This window comes from Rhodnius prolixus, unplaced genomic scaffold (assembly GCF_049639745.1).
Source record: "Rhodnius prolixus isolate KJV_2025 unplaced genomic scaffold, Rpr scaffold_1, whole genome shotgun sequence".
NCBI classification, from domain to species: Eukaryota; Metazoa; Arthropoda; class Insecta; order Hemiptera; family Reduviidae; genus Rhodnius; species Rhodnius prolixus.
The window spans coordinates 13,898,439-13,915,858 of record NW_027411581.1 but is presented as its reverse complement, the minus strand read 5'-3'; the positions used below and the strand labels follow the sequence as shown (position 1 = coordinate 13,915,858).

General features: G+C 31.5%; 1 protein-coding gene across 1 annotated transcript; it reads left to right on the top strand.

The window, feature by feature from the left end:
• The first annotated feature begins 13,067 nt into the window (after window positions 1-13,067).
• LOC141455239 (uncharacterized) lies at window positions 13,068-17,395 on the top strand. Its single transcript, XM_074130155.1, has 3 exons — window positions 13,068-13,350; window positions 13,433-13,612; window positions 14,768-17,395. The coding sequence occupies exons 1-3, from the start codon at window positions 13,203-13,205 to the stop codon at window positions 15,052-15,054; spliced, it is 615 nt and encodes a 204-aa protein (XP_073986256.1). The 5' UTR covers window positions 13,068-13,202; the 3' UTR covers window positions 15,055-17,395.
• The last annotated feature ends 25 nt before the right edge of the window (window positions 17,396-17,420 follow it).

Here is a 17,420-nt window from a genome sequence, read left to right as displayed (position 1 = left end):
AGAGTTTTGAAGAAAATTCATTGATTAGATTGACGTTTATTAAGAAGCATTTGAGTAAGAAGATTAGTAAGATTAATAAGAAAAGACTTAAGATAACTAAACTATTTAAACTCAATCAGTAATTCAATCCAGAAATTTATAATCTTTTAGCAGTACATTATTGAAATACTTAAAAATAAATAGCAACATTTATGTGCTGATGGTTAAAAATGCTTGAAGCTATTGAAATTCAGGTTTATACAAAACAAAATTGATGTAGAAAATTGAAGTAATCTACCTTATATTAACATTTGAAATTAAAGTTTTAGCAAATACCTTATATTAATTAGATACTAAACCAAGTTATTAGCATTATTATTACAGTAACTTAGATTTTCAGAATGTTTAGGTGACTATTCACTAAAACATAACACACGGACACTTAGATTTTATTGGTTTATGAATGAGAAGTTAACATCTCTTGACGAACTCTGTAATCCAATCAATGAAGAAGGATGGAAAATCCAAAATCGGTTAAAATTTAAATGAAGAAGCATCGTTCAATGACGCATGAATTCATCGAAATATCTACCAATAGCTACAATTGATCATTTATTTTAGTTAATAGACTCTATTTTGTAAGGAAAAAAATAATTTTTAGTGTGCTGTTAAAAAGAATCATTGCACCATATTCTAAATCTGGACTAACTACGGAATCGTTCACACAAACAATTCTATAATTCTGCAGTACTAAGGGGCTAGAATCAATGGGGAAAAAGTGGACTAATCGTGCGATATTTCTTGAGGCCAAACTACTCTCAAAGGGTAAATGCCATTTTATACGAGAAGTATGTTTTCAATTTTAGAGTTACCATTACCCCCACTAGAACTCTCCTTGAACTAAATTTTATATAGAAATGTAAAAAAATAGATTAATTAAATTTCAAAAATGATTAATTGTAAAATGAACAACTGGCACAAAAAATGTAATGCAAATCGTCGAAACCTTATTGAAGAAAATAAAAATAAAGTTAAATTCTATCCTTATCAACTTCAAGGAGTCTGTTTTTCCACAAATTTGGAATTTTAGAATGTTCTTAAGATTACTTTATTACACAACCCACCAAACAATGACATGTTCTAAGGGAACACTTCAGAAATAAGCTTAACATGACATTTCCCCGTAAGCCCCCTTAAAATTAATTACTTTTAGCTTATAAATAAAAGTAATTGGCCACTAATAGTATCCGAAGTACACATGTATTGAAGCAAATCAAAGCCATTTTTGAGAAAAGTCTCACTTCTGCAATTGGCGAATTAAGGCCAAAAAACTTGGCACCAATGGTTTCAAAACAAAGTACCAAGTTTCCTACGATGTTTATTTTCAGATATATTCTGTAGAAACCCAGATAAAAATGGGCACTCACTCTTAATTTATCCAAATATTATCCCAAACTTTCAAAAACCGTGGGTTATGCCTGGCTAGTCTGATTTTTCGTATCTTTAAGGAAAAGGATTGCCTATAACTTCCACATCTGATCACTGTTAAACAAAATTGTATATAGGTCCATGTTGTCTAACTTACTGAACAGAAAAATAGGTTCTTGGGCAGCAAGATAATGCAATACCACACACTTTGCGTCAGACTGCTTCAACAATTCACATTTTTCTAATGAAAACATATAAGCAGGTTATATTGAATTCTTTGTGTCTAAAGGTAAAGAATTATCAAGGAGAAATTGACTGGCAAAAAGAAGATTTGAATGAATTGTACTTTGAATAATAAACTGAGATTTTATACTGTAGATAAAACAGACTAAAACGCAACTCTGTTAAACACGATTTCGTCACTTTTTTAATCATTCTATGCATTTTATATCCGGTATACTTTTCGATTAGCAGATTATTGTTTACTGGTCTACTAAGTATTTCAGCACTGTGTTTAGCCCATTTAATAAAGGAGATTTACAATAGATTTCATATCAGCTGTTATTTTTTTCTTCTTTTATAAACTGAATATAAAGAAAACAGGTGATGATTTACTTGAGTGTGAACATGCAATGCTGATCTGAGCACGCAATCCAGCGAAATAATGCGCGCATAATCTTTATCACGCAAATGTCATTACTGTTTCCTTCCAGGAGTTGCGACATTAATCGCTGCCAAACTTACGAGTAGATTGATGAAGAAGCCAATGTATATCCTAATCTTTAGAGTCATGGAATTTTATGGAAATTCATTTTTAATAACTGAACTTGAAGGAAGAAAAATACAGCTTAAAAAGTTAAATATTGAAGCTCATCTGAAAACTTTAAAGTACCTAATATTTTTATGGACTTGTTGGAAAATCATAGAGATAATTCTAGCCAATTCTGATCCAAAACAAATGAAAACTATGATTTGCTTAATCTATTGGATTTTTTCCACTACTTTTTACAAAAGTTTTCGTAAGATAAGTTTGGTCTTTTTGCTGCTTTGTAAAGCCACCTTCGCGCCTTATAGGCAGCATCAAATTACTTGATTGCCGTGTTCTTTCTCCAGTACCTATACAGACATAATAGAAGAACTCTCATTTACGGATAAGACACAAATGTTGTTAATAAGATAAGCCTTGAAGATGATCGAGACCCAAGATCGAACTCTTCAAAACAAAAAACAAAATAAAAAAAAAAGACAAATTGGCAATCAGTCACTATAAAAGTTGAACAATTCTCCACTTATTTACAATTATTGTTTCCATGTTTGATGAATAGCAGCCCCTTTCCCAATCGAAAAATAAGAGTACAAATAAGTAATAGGTACAGGCAGGATTTGCAGAATAATTTATGCTAACGCCTTAATGAGTTAGCAGTCTCCGAAAATTGAAGTCTCCTTATCGTGCCAATCATTCCTATTAAATTTAACCTAAAATGTCTTCTACAAACATAAAGAACAACATTTTTTTCTGGAAAGAAGATTAAAATGAATTCTGAGTCAAGCTGTAGCTTTTTCATGAACTTTCATTCTTTATATTGCAGGATCCCTTCAAGTATTTTTTATTAATTAAAATTTAAGTAATGAAACTCCTCATTTGTCGAGAGAACTAAATGAATTAAGTGCTAAAAAACAAAAAAAGTAATAATTTGATGTAAACAAAATAGGTTAGTTGCAAAATGTAAGTAGGTTATTGCTGTAGGTAAACATTAATAAGTGAATACACTTGACTGAAGGCGTGATATAAAGGGAGTACGTCCCTACTTGAGGGATAGAAAGAGTGAAGAGGTTATAAAGCAAACAGGACAATGGAGCGATGGGTATTATTGCGGTAGTAAATCATGGATGGGTTATTTGGATGAGGAAGAGAGAGAAGGCCCGGGTGTTAATGTAATATAAATAAATGTTGAAGACCACACATGGGGGCCGTGTACCCCACCAAATCATCAACACAACTAACGGAGGAGGTACAAGCAAGAACCAAGCGCTGCTAGCAAGAAGAAGCACGGGAAGAGAAAAACCTGTAGCCAGCCGCTTGGTCGGTCAGTCTTTAAGTTCGTGCTGCTCCTTACACTTAATAAATAGACCCATGTGTAATATATAATAAACTGACTCATTTACGACTTGTACAAGACCAGATTCTCCATGCAACAAATAACATCCAGGCCTTGTTTAGGGATATTAGGCTACCCCTTGTCACATAAACACGTTTCTCTTCAACAAATATCCCCTCGCTAGAAATATATTATGTATTTTCTTTTTTCTTTTAATATTAACATAGTTGAATTATTACCATTTAAAGTAAATAACTAATTACTTAAGACTAATCTATAAGAAAGTTTGCTCTTCCAATAAAAAAAATAATTTTTAAACGGCTCTTAAGATTTCAAATCTCTTCTGTTTTAATTTGATGGATGGTTTTTGAAGAACAAATTGAAACTAGACTAAAAGATCTGTCCTCGCTGAGCTTAAAAAAAACTACTAAATTTAGTAGCGTAAATTAAGAAATTTAAAGCACGATAGAAGTCCTGAACTCCTTCTCACTAAAATGCATTGTTAATACAATATATCGAAAAATCTAATTATTAAAACTGTCTGATAGGACAGTTGCATAAAGGTTGAAGGTCAAAAATAAGAAAAAGTGTGACACTGAAAAACACCAAAATTAGAAAAAAAAAATGTATTTCTTATAAAAGATAAAATTCCCAAATTTGCTTTAAAGTAAAGGATCCTTCTTTCATTAAATTTAAGTACAGAAAAGACTGGTTTGCTATTTAAAAAGCTCTTACCTAGATGTTTATATTTCACTAATATTTAAAAAAAAGCATTTATATTATAGTTTTATCCAAATTAGAAAATTGATCATAGTGTGTAGAGGGACTCAGATAATTTAGATATAGGTTCTCACAGGAATTAAAGGAAAGAGTTGTTTATTTAGCCAAGAGCGTTTTCTGTCTCTAGATCAAAGACATAGAAGTACTTTTTATTTCCACTGTTAAAAACTGATTATTTAAAACTACCACCGAAAACTTATACTCAGCTTGAAGCAAAAAGGTAAGATCTCAAATCTGTAAACCTTAATGCAATTAAGAATATTTTATTACTCATCAACATTTAATTATGTGCTAAAGTAATCTAATTCTAGAGCTAAAGTAATCTAGTAACTCTTCTAGGAAATCTAAAATTATAGAAATAAGGAATCTTCTAATCATAACGCACTATATAAGGAGAAGAATGTGAACATGTGGTGATCATATTTAAGATATTCAGAAAAAGGTTTTTCTGGAAAAATGTTGATTTGGAATGAAGTAAGAATTTCAGATTTCAGAATTTTTTTGTTTCAAAAACGATCATTAATATGTGAAGAATATTATTTAAAAAATAAAGTATTTGAGCATTTTGTACCTCAACCCGCACATTATTTATTTATTATATCAAGCAATATTTTTCTAATTATTGGAAATAATCTCCTCATACGAAATACTTAGGTAAATAGCTTTGTAGTTATGAGCACAATAAATATCAACATCATGGCCGAAGATTGGTATAGTTTACTTCCTTCAAGAGATGGGTAAGATATCTATCTCCAGCCAGGAGTTAAAGTTATGACTCTTAACTAAACGCCCTATAACACAAATATATCGTACATATATCTCCCTTTCTCACTCATCCTCTTAAACACACTCACAAATATTAGGTACGAAATTATGGACGACTATTATGATTATGGAACTATTAACAAAGTTATAACAATGTTCATAAAGATGTCGGGGTCCGCGAGCGCTCTGCTCTAAACTAACACCTGTTCATCTAATAAAATTTTTAAAAAAATCATTGTATGACCGAAATTTTCGTAACAAACATTCCTAGATATTAATAAATAAGGATATGGTCATGAATTAAACAAAAATAAAGAAAACCAATGGAAAGAAATAAGCTAAATGGTGTAATGGACTTCAAGGCGGAGAAACTGGGTTCGACTCCTTTAGATTTTCTCTTGCTAGGGGGCTCTACTTCTACAGTTCACTGACAAGTAGTGGACAGCGATGTCCTCCGATACATAGTAGTGCTTCTGAGTAGGACGCTAGCAATCGCACTCAATGATGCAACATAAATTAAATAATAGTAATATCATACACGTAAAAATAATAATTACATTTGGGGAGAGAAATGCAGTTTTTTATTTTGTAAATGGCTGCCCAGTTTTCATTTTTCTAAGCATATTCTTATAAATTACACAAGTCTCTAATAACCTCTTCTCACAGGTTTAAAATAAGATCTTGATGTTGTGAGGCTAAAGTTATAAAGCTAATGTTTAGGGCCAGTTAATCACTTTAGTGTAATAAAGTTCCAGCGAGTTCAAAAAAACTTGTTCTTCATGACAATTTAGTTGCCAGTGATCAAGAAGAAAGCATTCTCAACGGAACAGCCCTTTGCCATCCTTTTGATTCAGCCAAAAGCCGCTCAAAAATTTCAATACAAGTTATTGTGTTATAGTTTCATTAAAAAACCATCAAAATACCAAATAGAGTTCCAATTCTTCTCTTAGCTTTTTATTAATAAACTTATTTTGAAACACTAGAAAGAAAGATTTCTTTGTGAAGCGCAAAATGCTTGATACTCTTTGAAGTATTTAGACCTCTTAGCTTTACGACATGTCTCACTGGATATTACCATGCACTTCGATCCCTCCTAATATGTAGAGTAGGATATTAATTTCAGTAGATTTTGAGTTTAAATTTCTATTTTTTTAAAAGAGTGAGATCAATGTCGCTACATTGAGAGTTATGTTCGTAATTTCGCATAATTTGGCAAGAAAACATAACGGACACCGTTAGGAGCTTGTTTTCTTCTAATTTTAGTATAAGGATTGAGCTATAATATTATTTCTTTTAAATGTGGGAAACCCCCATTTAATGAAAAATAGGTTAGATTTCCATTTAAAAAATAAAATAAATAATCACCTATAAAAGAGTATAATTTTAAAAGAGGTGCTTAAGCCAGCAGTTTAGTAATCAGGGATCTTTCATGTAGATAATGTTTCAAAATATCAACTTGTTTTTTCTAGCTTCTGGCCCTTAGATTATCCCTAAACTTCTTACAGTTCACTGTCCGTGATGGAGAGTACTAGAGAGCACTATTTGATGGTTAAACAAAGCGCAAGCCGCCAATTCGTGTTGTTTTTGTTTTGCCATTGATGTAATTTGGTGTAAATTGCATACCCACACTTTGACCAACTCCCCTTGACTTTATGTGGGTAAAATGATGCATGCTTATATCAGAAACAGTCTCGTATTCATCCCGACCCTTACTTAATTTGTTGTAAGAATATTTTTAACCTAGTTGAAAAGTAAGTGGGGTTAAATAATTAATGAGTTACAGCAATTAAAGAATTAGGTGCTGCTATTTCATATGTTATTTGTTTTTCTTTACATTCGTCCAAACAAATTTCACCCAACCATACAATTATGTGTTTCATTTATTGATGGTGTTGTTTCTAATGTTCCAAGTTAGAAAACAGCCAGCGGTTGCTATTGGCCAGAAACTTAAATACCCTGTGTACACATAAAGTTATAAATATAAATGCTTTAAGTGGGTCCCAATACAGTCCACAATGTTTATCTAAGTGGTTTTGTTCGGTAGGCAGAACGGCTAATGTAATCCTTATAAATCACTTGTTTCACACTGATTGTTATTCTGTTTAGAACACACATTGCTTCTTTCCATTTGACGCAAGTTATATTTTAAAAAAGAAATTGTGTTCCTCTTCTAGTGAGAAAGAGAATCCGATCAGAATACGTTTACGACTTTCTTTTCCTACAATTATTACCCTTGTAATTCATATATTTATTTTCTTTATTCGTTTAGACTTCCTCGGATTATTATGGTAGTCATTTCGGATTGATCGTTCCTTCACAAAAATTACTCAGTGATATTGAAGTGTTTATTTTGTTTTATTTATTCTGCGTAAACCCTCTGTCAGATGGAATTTCCATGCCGTACAATGTTTTTTTTTATTTTAAATGAAAATATATTTACTTCTTTTTATAAATAAAACATTATTATTATTATTACTCAATGATATTATATAATGCAGTGAGCAGTCAAGTTCACGCCCCATTAACATGTAAATCATGGAATCTTAAGCTCTTAAATATTCATTGTCCTGAATTTAATTAAAACTATTTCTGAAAAAACTGGTTTAAAATCAAATTATTAGACATTAGATGAAGTTGAAATAATTCTTAACCAAGAGATCTGCTGTGAACAATCAGACGGTTATCTCTAACTACTTTTCTCAAAGTTCTAGCACACAAATTACCTTAAATTCCTTACATTTAAGTCATATTTACCTTACTTACCAACGCTATACAGTTTGTAATCGAACATTACTTGAGATTTAAACTTACAGTGAAGCCTAATCAAACTGATTTGAATGAACTTACTTCTCTGGAAGAACACAAGCAATATATTTGAGACTATCTAGTCATTTTAGAAAACATATCCAAGGATTTTCTCTAAAATTGCTGAACTCGTTGGGAATAACGGGGATTGGAAAATTATTTAAGAACACTGAATTCACAGCCATATGCCATATAACCAAGAAAATGGTGAATTTATATTAAACAATATGCCCAATTTTATTTTACTCGTTTTTCAATAAAATAATGTTCAAAACTCTTCTGCTTCTAACTTACTTACATTAGAAGTATAAATCAGACAATGTAATATAAAAAAACATTGGATCTGTTTTATTTTTATGACAAAAAAATGTATGAAATACCTATGAGAGAAAAATCGCTTTACTTTCTCTTACTATTAATAAAAGAAAGTTAAAATTACATTTTTTAAATATTAATATAATAAAATTTATTAAATTTATGTTAATTTTGTTTTTTTTTTTATAATCAATACAATTTAAAAGATAGAAACAAAGAAGAGAACTGATTTAATCTAAAAGTAATAATAGCTAATTTATTGTTGAGGAATATTTAAAGCAGCAAGCTGAATAAAGAACTTGGGATCATGCGAACTCGACACCACCAATAGAATATAACCATCAGTTTTACTTCTTCTCTTTTTTTTTCTCAACAATTTTACCATTTATTATATTTATGTTATTAGCCGGTGGACCCTATCTGCCTCCATTATAACACTCCTGATATTACAGAACAGCTTCCTTCCTTTTTCTTAATATTCCTTTCTTTGTCATTATAATTGTATAAAACACTCTATGTGGTACTAATCCTTTATTACGGATCCAGCAGTGATTATGACTTATATATAAAGTTCTTTTGTATTCTTTTAAAACAGAAAAACAAGGTAGAACTATCTAGCTACATACAATATCCTTAGTTAAATGCAAATATCAACATACTAACATTTAGAATTATGGTTATAAATGATTATTATTGTTATATTGCTACTTTTCATTTAAATGTCCACAAAATTGCAATTTTTTTCTGTATAGGTATTTAAGTAATAAGCTACACTAAAGCTGCAGTTAGAGACAGCTTTTTTGATGACATGTATGAAGTCACGCAGATAGAATTAGTTATTAGAATAGTTGTTAGCTTTAGTTGTTAAACTAGCAGACTACTGATAGATCCAGGATGGATGGAAATTAGTCAGAAATAATCTATAAAATTTTACAGCTTATCGAATGATGGATGCAGAATATTCAAGACACTATCTCACAACTTGCATGAAAAAACAAAACAAAAACAAATTTTATTAAATTATTAAATACATTCTTCAATGTAAGCATCATTTTACTTATCTACGAATTTCTTTTGATTGTGCAATGTTCTCAGAGAAAATTTAGTTTTCCAAAGAAGTTAGTGCGTAATTAGTTACGAAGTTGAACATATATGTATATTATTGAATTTTATGAATGATAAATTCGGAACAGCTAAGTTCTTTAAGTCAAGGGTGCTTTCGCAAAATGCTATGTTAGAATGCAATCGGTGTTATTACAAGAGAGTTGTGCAAGTAAGGAATTGATTTTAGTAAAGTCTTTAGGGATGGTGCTAAATTCTTGGAAAATGAAGTATGTCGGAGGATTTTTGTTTTCCGGAATTATAGTTTCGTCAAACAGCTGAGAGCAAAGTTAGGCTTGGTTTTCTTCAATTAGCATTTGTCCTTTCCAGTTACTTCAATGGCCCAGTTTTGCTATTTCAAATATATCTCTCTCTCAGCTAGGGAGGCCCATGCAAAGTTCCTTCCATCAACATTTCTTCGTCTCTAATTTTGGAAACATGACCAGCCCAAGTGCTCCGTCATTCTAAGCTTAATAAATGGACCACATAGTTTTTTCATGAAAAAATATGTCAAATATCCGTCTATCTCAATTTCCGATAACGTCAGACAATCTCAAGAGCATGGCGTTCAAAAACAAAAAAGTTTTTAAGTTCATGGCTTCGGTTAGAGAACTTTCAACCCAAATTGTTGAGAAACTTTGCTCTTCTTCGAAAGGGTTTCGCTAGATTTGGGTTACAAACAGAAAAAACTAAGCAATCTAGATTTGTATTAAACAAAGTATTTTTGTAAACAGTTTTCAACTTTTTACTAACCAACTAATGTTAACTTAATGTTAATAATATTAAACACTAGAAGCTTTCTTAAATAAAACCAACAAAAAAAAAAATTATTTGATCAAGTGTGAGCAAGTAGCTGAAAATTGTAATTAATCCTTTGGAGAGGGAGAAATATGTATATTTATACACAAGTGAGTAAAGACAAATTGTTGAACTGGAGGAAACAGCCTTTTTTACACACAAGTGAGGAGAATGTCCAAGCCAGCAGCAGCCGTAGGCATACGTCTGAGACTTACATAATTCTTAGGCCGTTATATTGTACATTATCACAGCGTGTGGTCTCATCTTCCCCTCTTTTTCATCATTCTTCTTCCCATTTTCTTTATTATATATATATTTATTTATTTTATTTTTTTTCTACCCGGCGTTATTAATTCCTGCGTGAGCTATGTTTGTTTTATCTATGATACAAAATTACTTTTAATGGAATATCATAAAGAAATCAAGGGAATATAGTTAATATATAGCCAAGAGACCTAAATATGATAATGCCAGTGTTTATTTTAACAAAGTGAGGCAAACACGCATGGTATAGCATAGACAAGCACAACACAACGAAACACTACACAACCACTAACTGGTGGCAAATTAAAATTATACATTCTATATTATAAAGTGCAGCTCTCTAGCGTTTCATTCCAGTTCACACTCACTAGGCTGTCGGTTGTTCAGACTCTCGGTCACTTAGATGAAATGTGGTTTCCAACAGAACGCAAGATGAAGAAGTACCTGTGTGTTCTCGTTGGTTGAGGGTACCATCGCTGGTAGACAATATCCAAAAGGACCAACATAAATCATAAAGTATATTAACTAAGAGCACGGTATGTTAGCAACTCTGTATATTCCACTCTTTTCTAAATTCTCCCGCGACTACTCATCTTCTCTTCCTTCTGTAATGAATATCATTATAAAACACACCTTGGTCTAATATTTTTTTATATGTATACGTGTATTATATTATACACTAATTGCCATAATTTATTATATCAACATCAATTAGCTGGGAGAATTAAATTACATACTACCAAGCGTTTACAATTTATTATATAGAGGATGAACTTTAAATCTATTTATTTAATATTTGTGCCACACATGAAAACTTCTTTTAAAAATGTACATATTATGTTTAAGGTTAATTAATTTTAGATAACAAATCGAAGTTATTTACACAAAGAAGGACTACTGAATTTTAAAATAAAATTGATGCTTTTAAACTTAGTAGATTGTTTATTTTTATTTTATTTGTTTTCCAGACAGTTAATGGAAATTAATTTCCATTATAAATTGGTTGGATTCTTTTATTTCTTTTAATCGCTTTTATGTTCTCTAAAAAGAGTATCTAAATCTAGAAGTTTTTATTTTTGTTTGGGATTTCTTAAGAAATTTTATGTTAGCTTTAAGATTTATTTTTCAATTTCAAATTATTTTTAAAGTTATGAAGCTACTTATCGGACTGCCGGAAAAACTTGAGTGGCTAAGCTAGAGTCTTGATTCAGATATTAAGCTCAGTATGAGTAGCTGTTAGTATTTTTCTTTCGGTTAAACACATAGACTCAGAGGTGCCTTGGATAGCATAGTGCATAGATTTGCAAACTATATTTTTGCTAAATGCCCACTTTACCAAAAAAAAAGAAAAATTACTCACCACTCTGAACAAAAGTGTATCTTTTTTGAACAAACATGAAAGGCGAAGATGATACATTCACTTAACATGAATAATCTGGAAGATTTTGTTGCAAATAAGACACCTTGGATAATGAAATAACTAAATTATTTAATAAAATCCACATATAATAACAAACATAAATTTACAAACTGAGTTTTTCTATTTTAAAAAAAAATTGGAAGCGCTAAACATTTTTTGTTTTTTAATTAATTAATTCCTTCAATTTCGTGAAATGTGTTAATATGTCTGGTAAATAAATTACATCACTTCTTGAATTAATAAATAAGGTTCGCAAAGCATCTTCTCTGTTTTCTCTTTGTTTCGGGTCTTCCGCCTCATTAGTTTTTATTAACCAATTTTTCTACGATGTTCTCTTTTCTATCATGATTCCTTCATGATCTTGTTTACTCTTTCTACTAATGCATCTCCTCCAGTAATCCATTTCCACGTCTAGGGACTAAATGGTTTCAGCTCCGAAAGTCATAATATTTAAATAAATATTATTTTTTGAAAATTGTTCCGTTACAAAGAACCTGTGCAGCATTCTCACTGTTCTCACATATCCCTTGCGCTTGCTTCTTCCTTATCGAGCATCATTCCAGGCACTTATCTTTTCTACAAGTTTCACCTTACGCATCTAAATCACTCAACACATATTCATATCGGCCGCAGTTATCTCATACGTCAGATAAACTTCTCATTTTAACATTAAACAAAAACCAAGGCCAAGAACCCGTACCAAAATACATATATCATAGCTTTGCGGTCCTAACGCACGGAAAAAACCTAGAAAATTATCAGAAAGTAAGGCTGCTTCCAACACCAACATCCTCAAAAGTTGTGCATTCTTTCTCTGGAATCATGTTCCCTAAATATGAAAATGATTGAAATGCAATATCCTGACAGGGCTTCCAACTGGTGAAACCACTTTCTTCTAGGGTACAGTAGCTCTCTTCTAGTTTGCATCTTCAAATCCAACCCATTATTTTAGAAATAGAACATTAAACACACATGCTTTCCATAACAAAGTATTAAATTTTGTCTTTTAACATTCTACGGATATGTAAGCACTTATTTTGTTATATATGAGCCTAAAGAACTCACTTCGGCCCTTATAGCTGCTCCAGTGTTTTCTGGATCAGCCTAATTAAAATAATATGCTCAATATTTTTAATGTAAGTAAATGGTAATGAAGTGGTGTAGTGCCTTAATCAAAGCTAAAAATCGTCATTTAAATACATTACATACAAAGTTGACCTCTACAATCGTTGACAGTAAGTGATGCTGAATGATAATTAGAGAAGTGTGAGTGCATGTAAATATAGCGGGAACAGGTAATAGTGTTAAACTTCATGGTAGAGAGAACAAGGTTATAGCAACTGTTTTATTGAGTTAGTATAAAATGTTAGTATGGAATATGTCATGTTAGGAATATAATACTATATGTTTTGAAAATTGTAAACAACTAAAGTTTCTAAGTTGACAATATGTTACACATTACTGTTTTAATATTAATATTTGAGAGTTTCTTTTATCAGACATATTCAGAGATTGATAAACAATCTCTCAATAGTCTTGCACAATTGCCTTTAGACAAATTATTACATGTCAAACAGGCTTTAGAAGAATCATCTAGTAGGTCCTAATTTTTGTTACTAATCATATTTAATTAGTGGTATCACAATTTTGAAATATAAATCTACAATATTGTTTTCAGTCTCAGCACAAATTATTAACCGAGATGATAGTGAAGATGATTTTCAAGTGGTTGAAGAAGACACCGATAGTGAATTAGGTTCTGACGCTTTACCTTTAAAAGAAACTCCATTCAGGCAAAAGAAAAATCCTGATCAGGATTCACCGCCAATTAGGAGAACAGAATGGGATGACCACAAAAGTGAGTCTACTTACTTTTAATTAATAAAAGCGTAAATTAAGTAAATCTAATTGTTGAATAAAATTTAGTGAAAAATTTTAACACGTCTTCCTATTTCGCAGCTGGACAATCTAAAATAAGTCCTGACCTTTTGAGTTATAATCTGGCAGTATGTTAGGTCCTGTACAACTACCGACCAGTTCCTCACTCCTATCAAGTTACGCGTTTTTAACCTACCCATCTAAGCTAGAGTTCAACTAGTCTGGTTCTATAAAATAGTTCAATCATCAGGTATTGGGTTTCCTCGAGGACACCCGGGTAACCACTAGTCCAGCCAACCGAGACGGCCAATTAATTGAATTAATTTCATTCTGTTCGGCTCTGAGAAAAGGCAGCCAGCTCCAAATTGTAGCATAGCTTCCATGTACTTCTATTCTATCCCGATCTTATTCGGTGAGGATACGCATAACTTTGAATAAGCGTATTTTATTTTGGGCGATAAGTCGGTTTTTTTGATCTTCTGGAAGTGTATCATTTATTCGTGTTTAAGATGTTCCTCTTGATCTCGGCAGACACATTTAAATCTCGCGTATTTTTGTAGCAGATAAAACGAGTCTGAGTACTACTTGCATCGAATTTATGAGACATTTCATTATCAAAATAAAGCCAGTATGAGACAACAAGTATAGTCTGAAATGGAAAAATATTTTGATGACACTCTTCAGCAAATTGATTAATCAACCTTTGATGATGAAAATCAGAAATCGGTCAAAAATAGTAAAAACTTGCTGCTAGGACGGTTAAAATATTATTAAATCAACGACATTTTCTACTATCGTATTATAGGACTTCTGGCCTATTATAATTTTTTAGTTATTGAAGAGTTAGTCTTTTAATTGATGTCTTTATAACTTATTAATTTAAATATTAGAAATTCGTAATTAAAAATAGATGAATTAAAACTTAGTAGTTTATAGAACATTGTTGCATGCCTTTTGTCAAAATTCTGCAGGCCAAGATTTATTTTTACTCTATGAATTCTATTTCTAAGATTACTATATGCCAGCAAAATTTACTGGACAACTATCTTTAATGTGAATTTAATTTTCATATTATTTATTCTTTAGAGAAGTTTATTTATTCATTAATGAATCTTTTTCCATCTTTGGATTTCAGAGAAAAAAAAGAAAAGTGATTTGTCTAAAATTTTCCAATCTACCATAATAATACTTTCTTTTCTGGCATTTGGTGGTTATCTGCTGTGCGTAATTATGACTGCTTTGAACAACATGGGCTTGGGGACGATCACTCCAACTCCTGCTGCAGCCATCAAATTTCCTGGCCGACGACGCAGAAGAAAAAGAAGTAACGCACAAGAACAAAAAGTTTTAGATGACTTAATAATAACTCTTCACAACATTGCAGAAGGATATGTAAAATACAGTAGTGGTCGTACAGAATAAATATATTAATTCTGAAGATTCGTAAGCAAAATCCCGGTACTGCTGCCATGATTCTAGCGCATTCAATTAGTAATGGACAGAGTTTCTTTGTGTGTGTGAGTGAGTGAGTGAGAAAGAGAAATTCGCGTTAAAGTTTCGATCACGAGTTTTTAAAGGAAATTCCAGTGGACATGCTAAGGTCTCATATTTTAGGCAGAGCAGCAACTACAACTTCCAAGGCCTGCGGAGAAGTCTTAACATTGCGTTACTCTCTAAACCCAATTTATTTTAGTGATTGTAGTGTCGTCAAAAACAGCTACATGGACTAGTTGAGCTGGGCACCTAGTTTGGGATGTCTAAAAGTGGTCGTTGGGCATAAGAGGCAATCGTGTTCCACTCATTCTCAGTGTCGTCGGTCCTACGATTCTCCTAGAGATTACCTAGCTATGTTCGGTTATTTAAGTTTTTGTGCGGAAGAGGAAGTAGCTTAAGGCCAGTACTTGTCCTATAAGTTCAACTCACAAGCCTTTGCTAGTTTAGAAAAATTGAACTACTCCGTGAGATCTCGTGGTCACCTAGCCGGGGGCTCGGAAGAGAATCATACTGGTATTATCCTTTTTAAGAGGGTTGTAGGCACAAAAAACAGTGAGTTGCTAGTTCACTCAGAGGAACTTTGGAGAAGGGGGAAACGACCTCATTTATTATTAGACTGCCTTAGGTACTTAGTGCCTTAACTCTTTGAGACCAGAGAAGAGCAGAGAAATAAAGAGTAAGGATATTTCGCCCTAACATCTGTCCGTTTGCTCTTCCAATCCGAACCTATCTGTCCCGGATAACCACCACTTTCATAGTAATAAGAATAAAGATAAAATGCACTTTTTATATTTGTTGCCCAAAAACTGAAAATTTACGCTTACAAATCCAGAGTAATTGCCTTTTTAATTATCATTTCATATTCAACACCTTCTCAATTTCGCGTCTCTTGAGAGTAAAAGCAGAATTTCTTTATAAGTAGAAACTATTAAACATTGTTTTCCTTGCAATAGGAATAAAAATGAAAAATATAAGTTAGGGCTCATACTTGGTTTATACTATTTCATAATGCATGTGCATGTTTATATACATATTTGTCAAAAAGTTATGAACAGTAGTATTTTTAATGTGTAACGTTACTTCGAACAATTATATGTACCTGTGCCATAATTACGTTCCGCTGGTTGACAGTTCTTTGTGCTTCTCTCTATCATCTTCACAATATTAGACTGTTCTCTTATGTACACTTCTTTCAGCAGATATTGTGGTGAGCTAACTTTTAATTATTGATATTGTTGTTATTATTATTATTTTTAAATGTAATTTTTAGTTTAAAGAGGACTGACGTACTCAAAATGTAATTATTAATTTTTTCTAATATGTTATAGTAAAGTTTATAAATTAAATGTGTAAGTTCTATAATGTTTATCTTCCTAACGTTTTAATAACAATTGAAAAGTATTTTGGTACTGATTTAATGTCCTGAGGACTTTCAATTTTAATAAAGCTTTTGAGTAGTAAATGTTATCAATGAGAAGATTAATGCTTGGCTTCAGAAAATGGAGCACAATTTTCAATTACTTACTTAACAAGTTTTATTGGAATTCTAATGGAACTCTAATTGCTATATTTCATAAAAAGAGTGTAAATCTTTTAAAGCCACCCAATTCCTTTCTCATTTACTTCTTCAACTTCATAAAGAACTAGAGCTCATTAGTTCATCATCTTCCAATCATCCACTTACCTAAAATAAACAAATATAAACTTAAATAATTGTACATTCTAATTAAAATTTTCTTGCCGCACTATTCAATGATATTTCGTATTCATCTTACAACTTCACGTCAATGATACGTTTATAATGTATTCTAGCCAGTATATCCTTTTCATTTATTACCTAAATATATTAATTTCACTCGTGAAGAACTGTTTGCGGGATATAAGGGACAGTCATTATTAATAATACTAATAGTACAAAAGTTTTACGGTAGATTACTCTGTACCAATAATTTTCAATTATCTTTCCTTAATAATGATTTTCACAATATTAAATCTGCCATTCCCAAAATATTGTTTAATCATCTTTCTGAAATGAACTTCCTCCAAGTTCCTCTCTCATGTCCTCTATCCACTGAATGTAACTTTTTGCGGGACATCTGTCATCATTCTTTTACATGAGATGGTCAAACCACTGAAGTCGTCGGCTATTAAAGTCCTGGAGGCGGTTTTCTTTCTCTTACTGTACCGAATTTTTCTTAATTTGATACTCTTTGACGTCGGGAGAGAGTGCGTCTTCTCTTCCAGTAATTTTTCTGCCAATTGTAACTTTTTGGTCTAAACTTCAATTATAATTA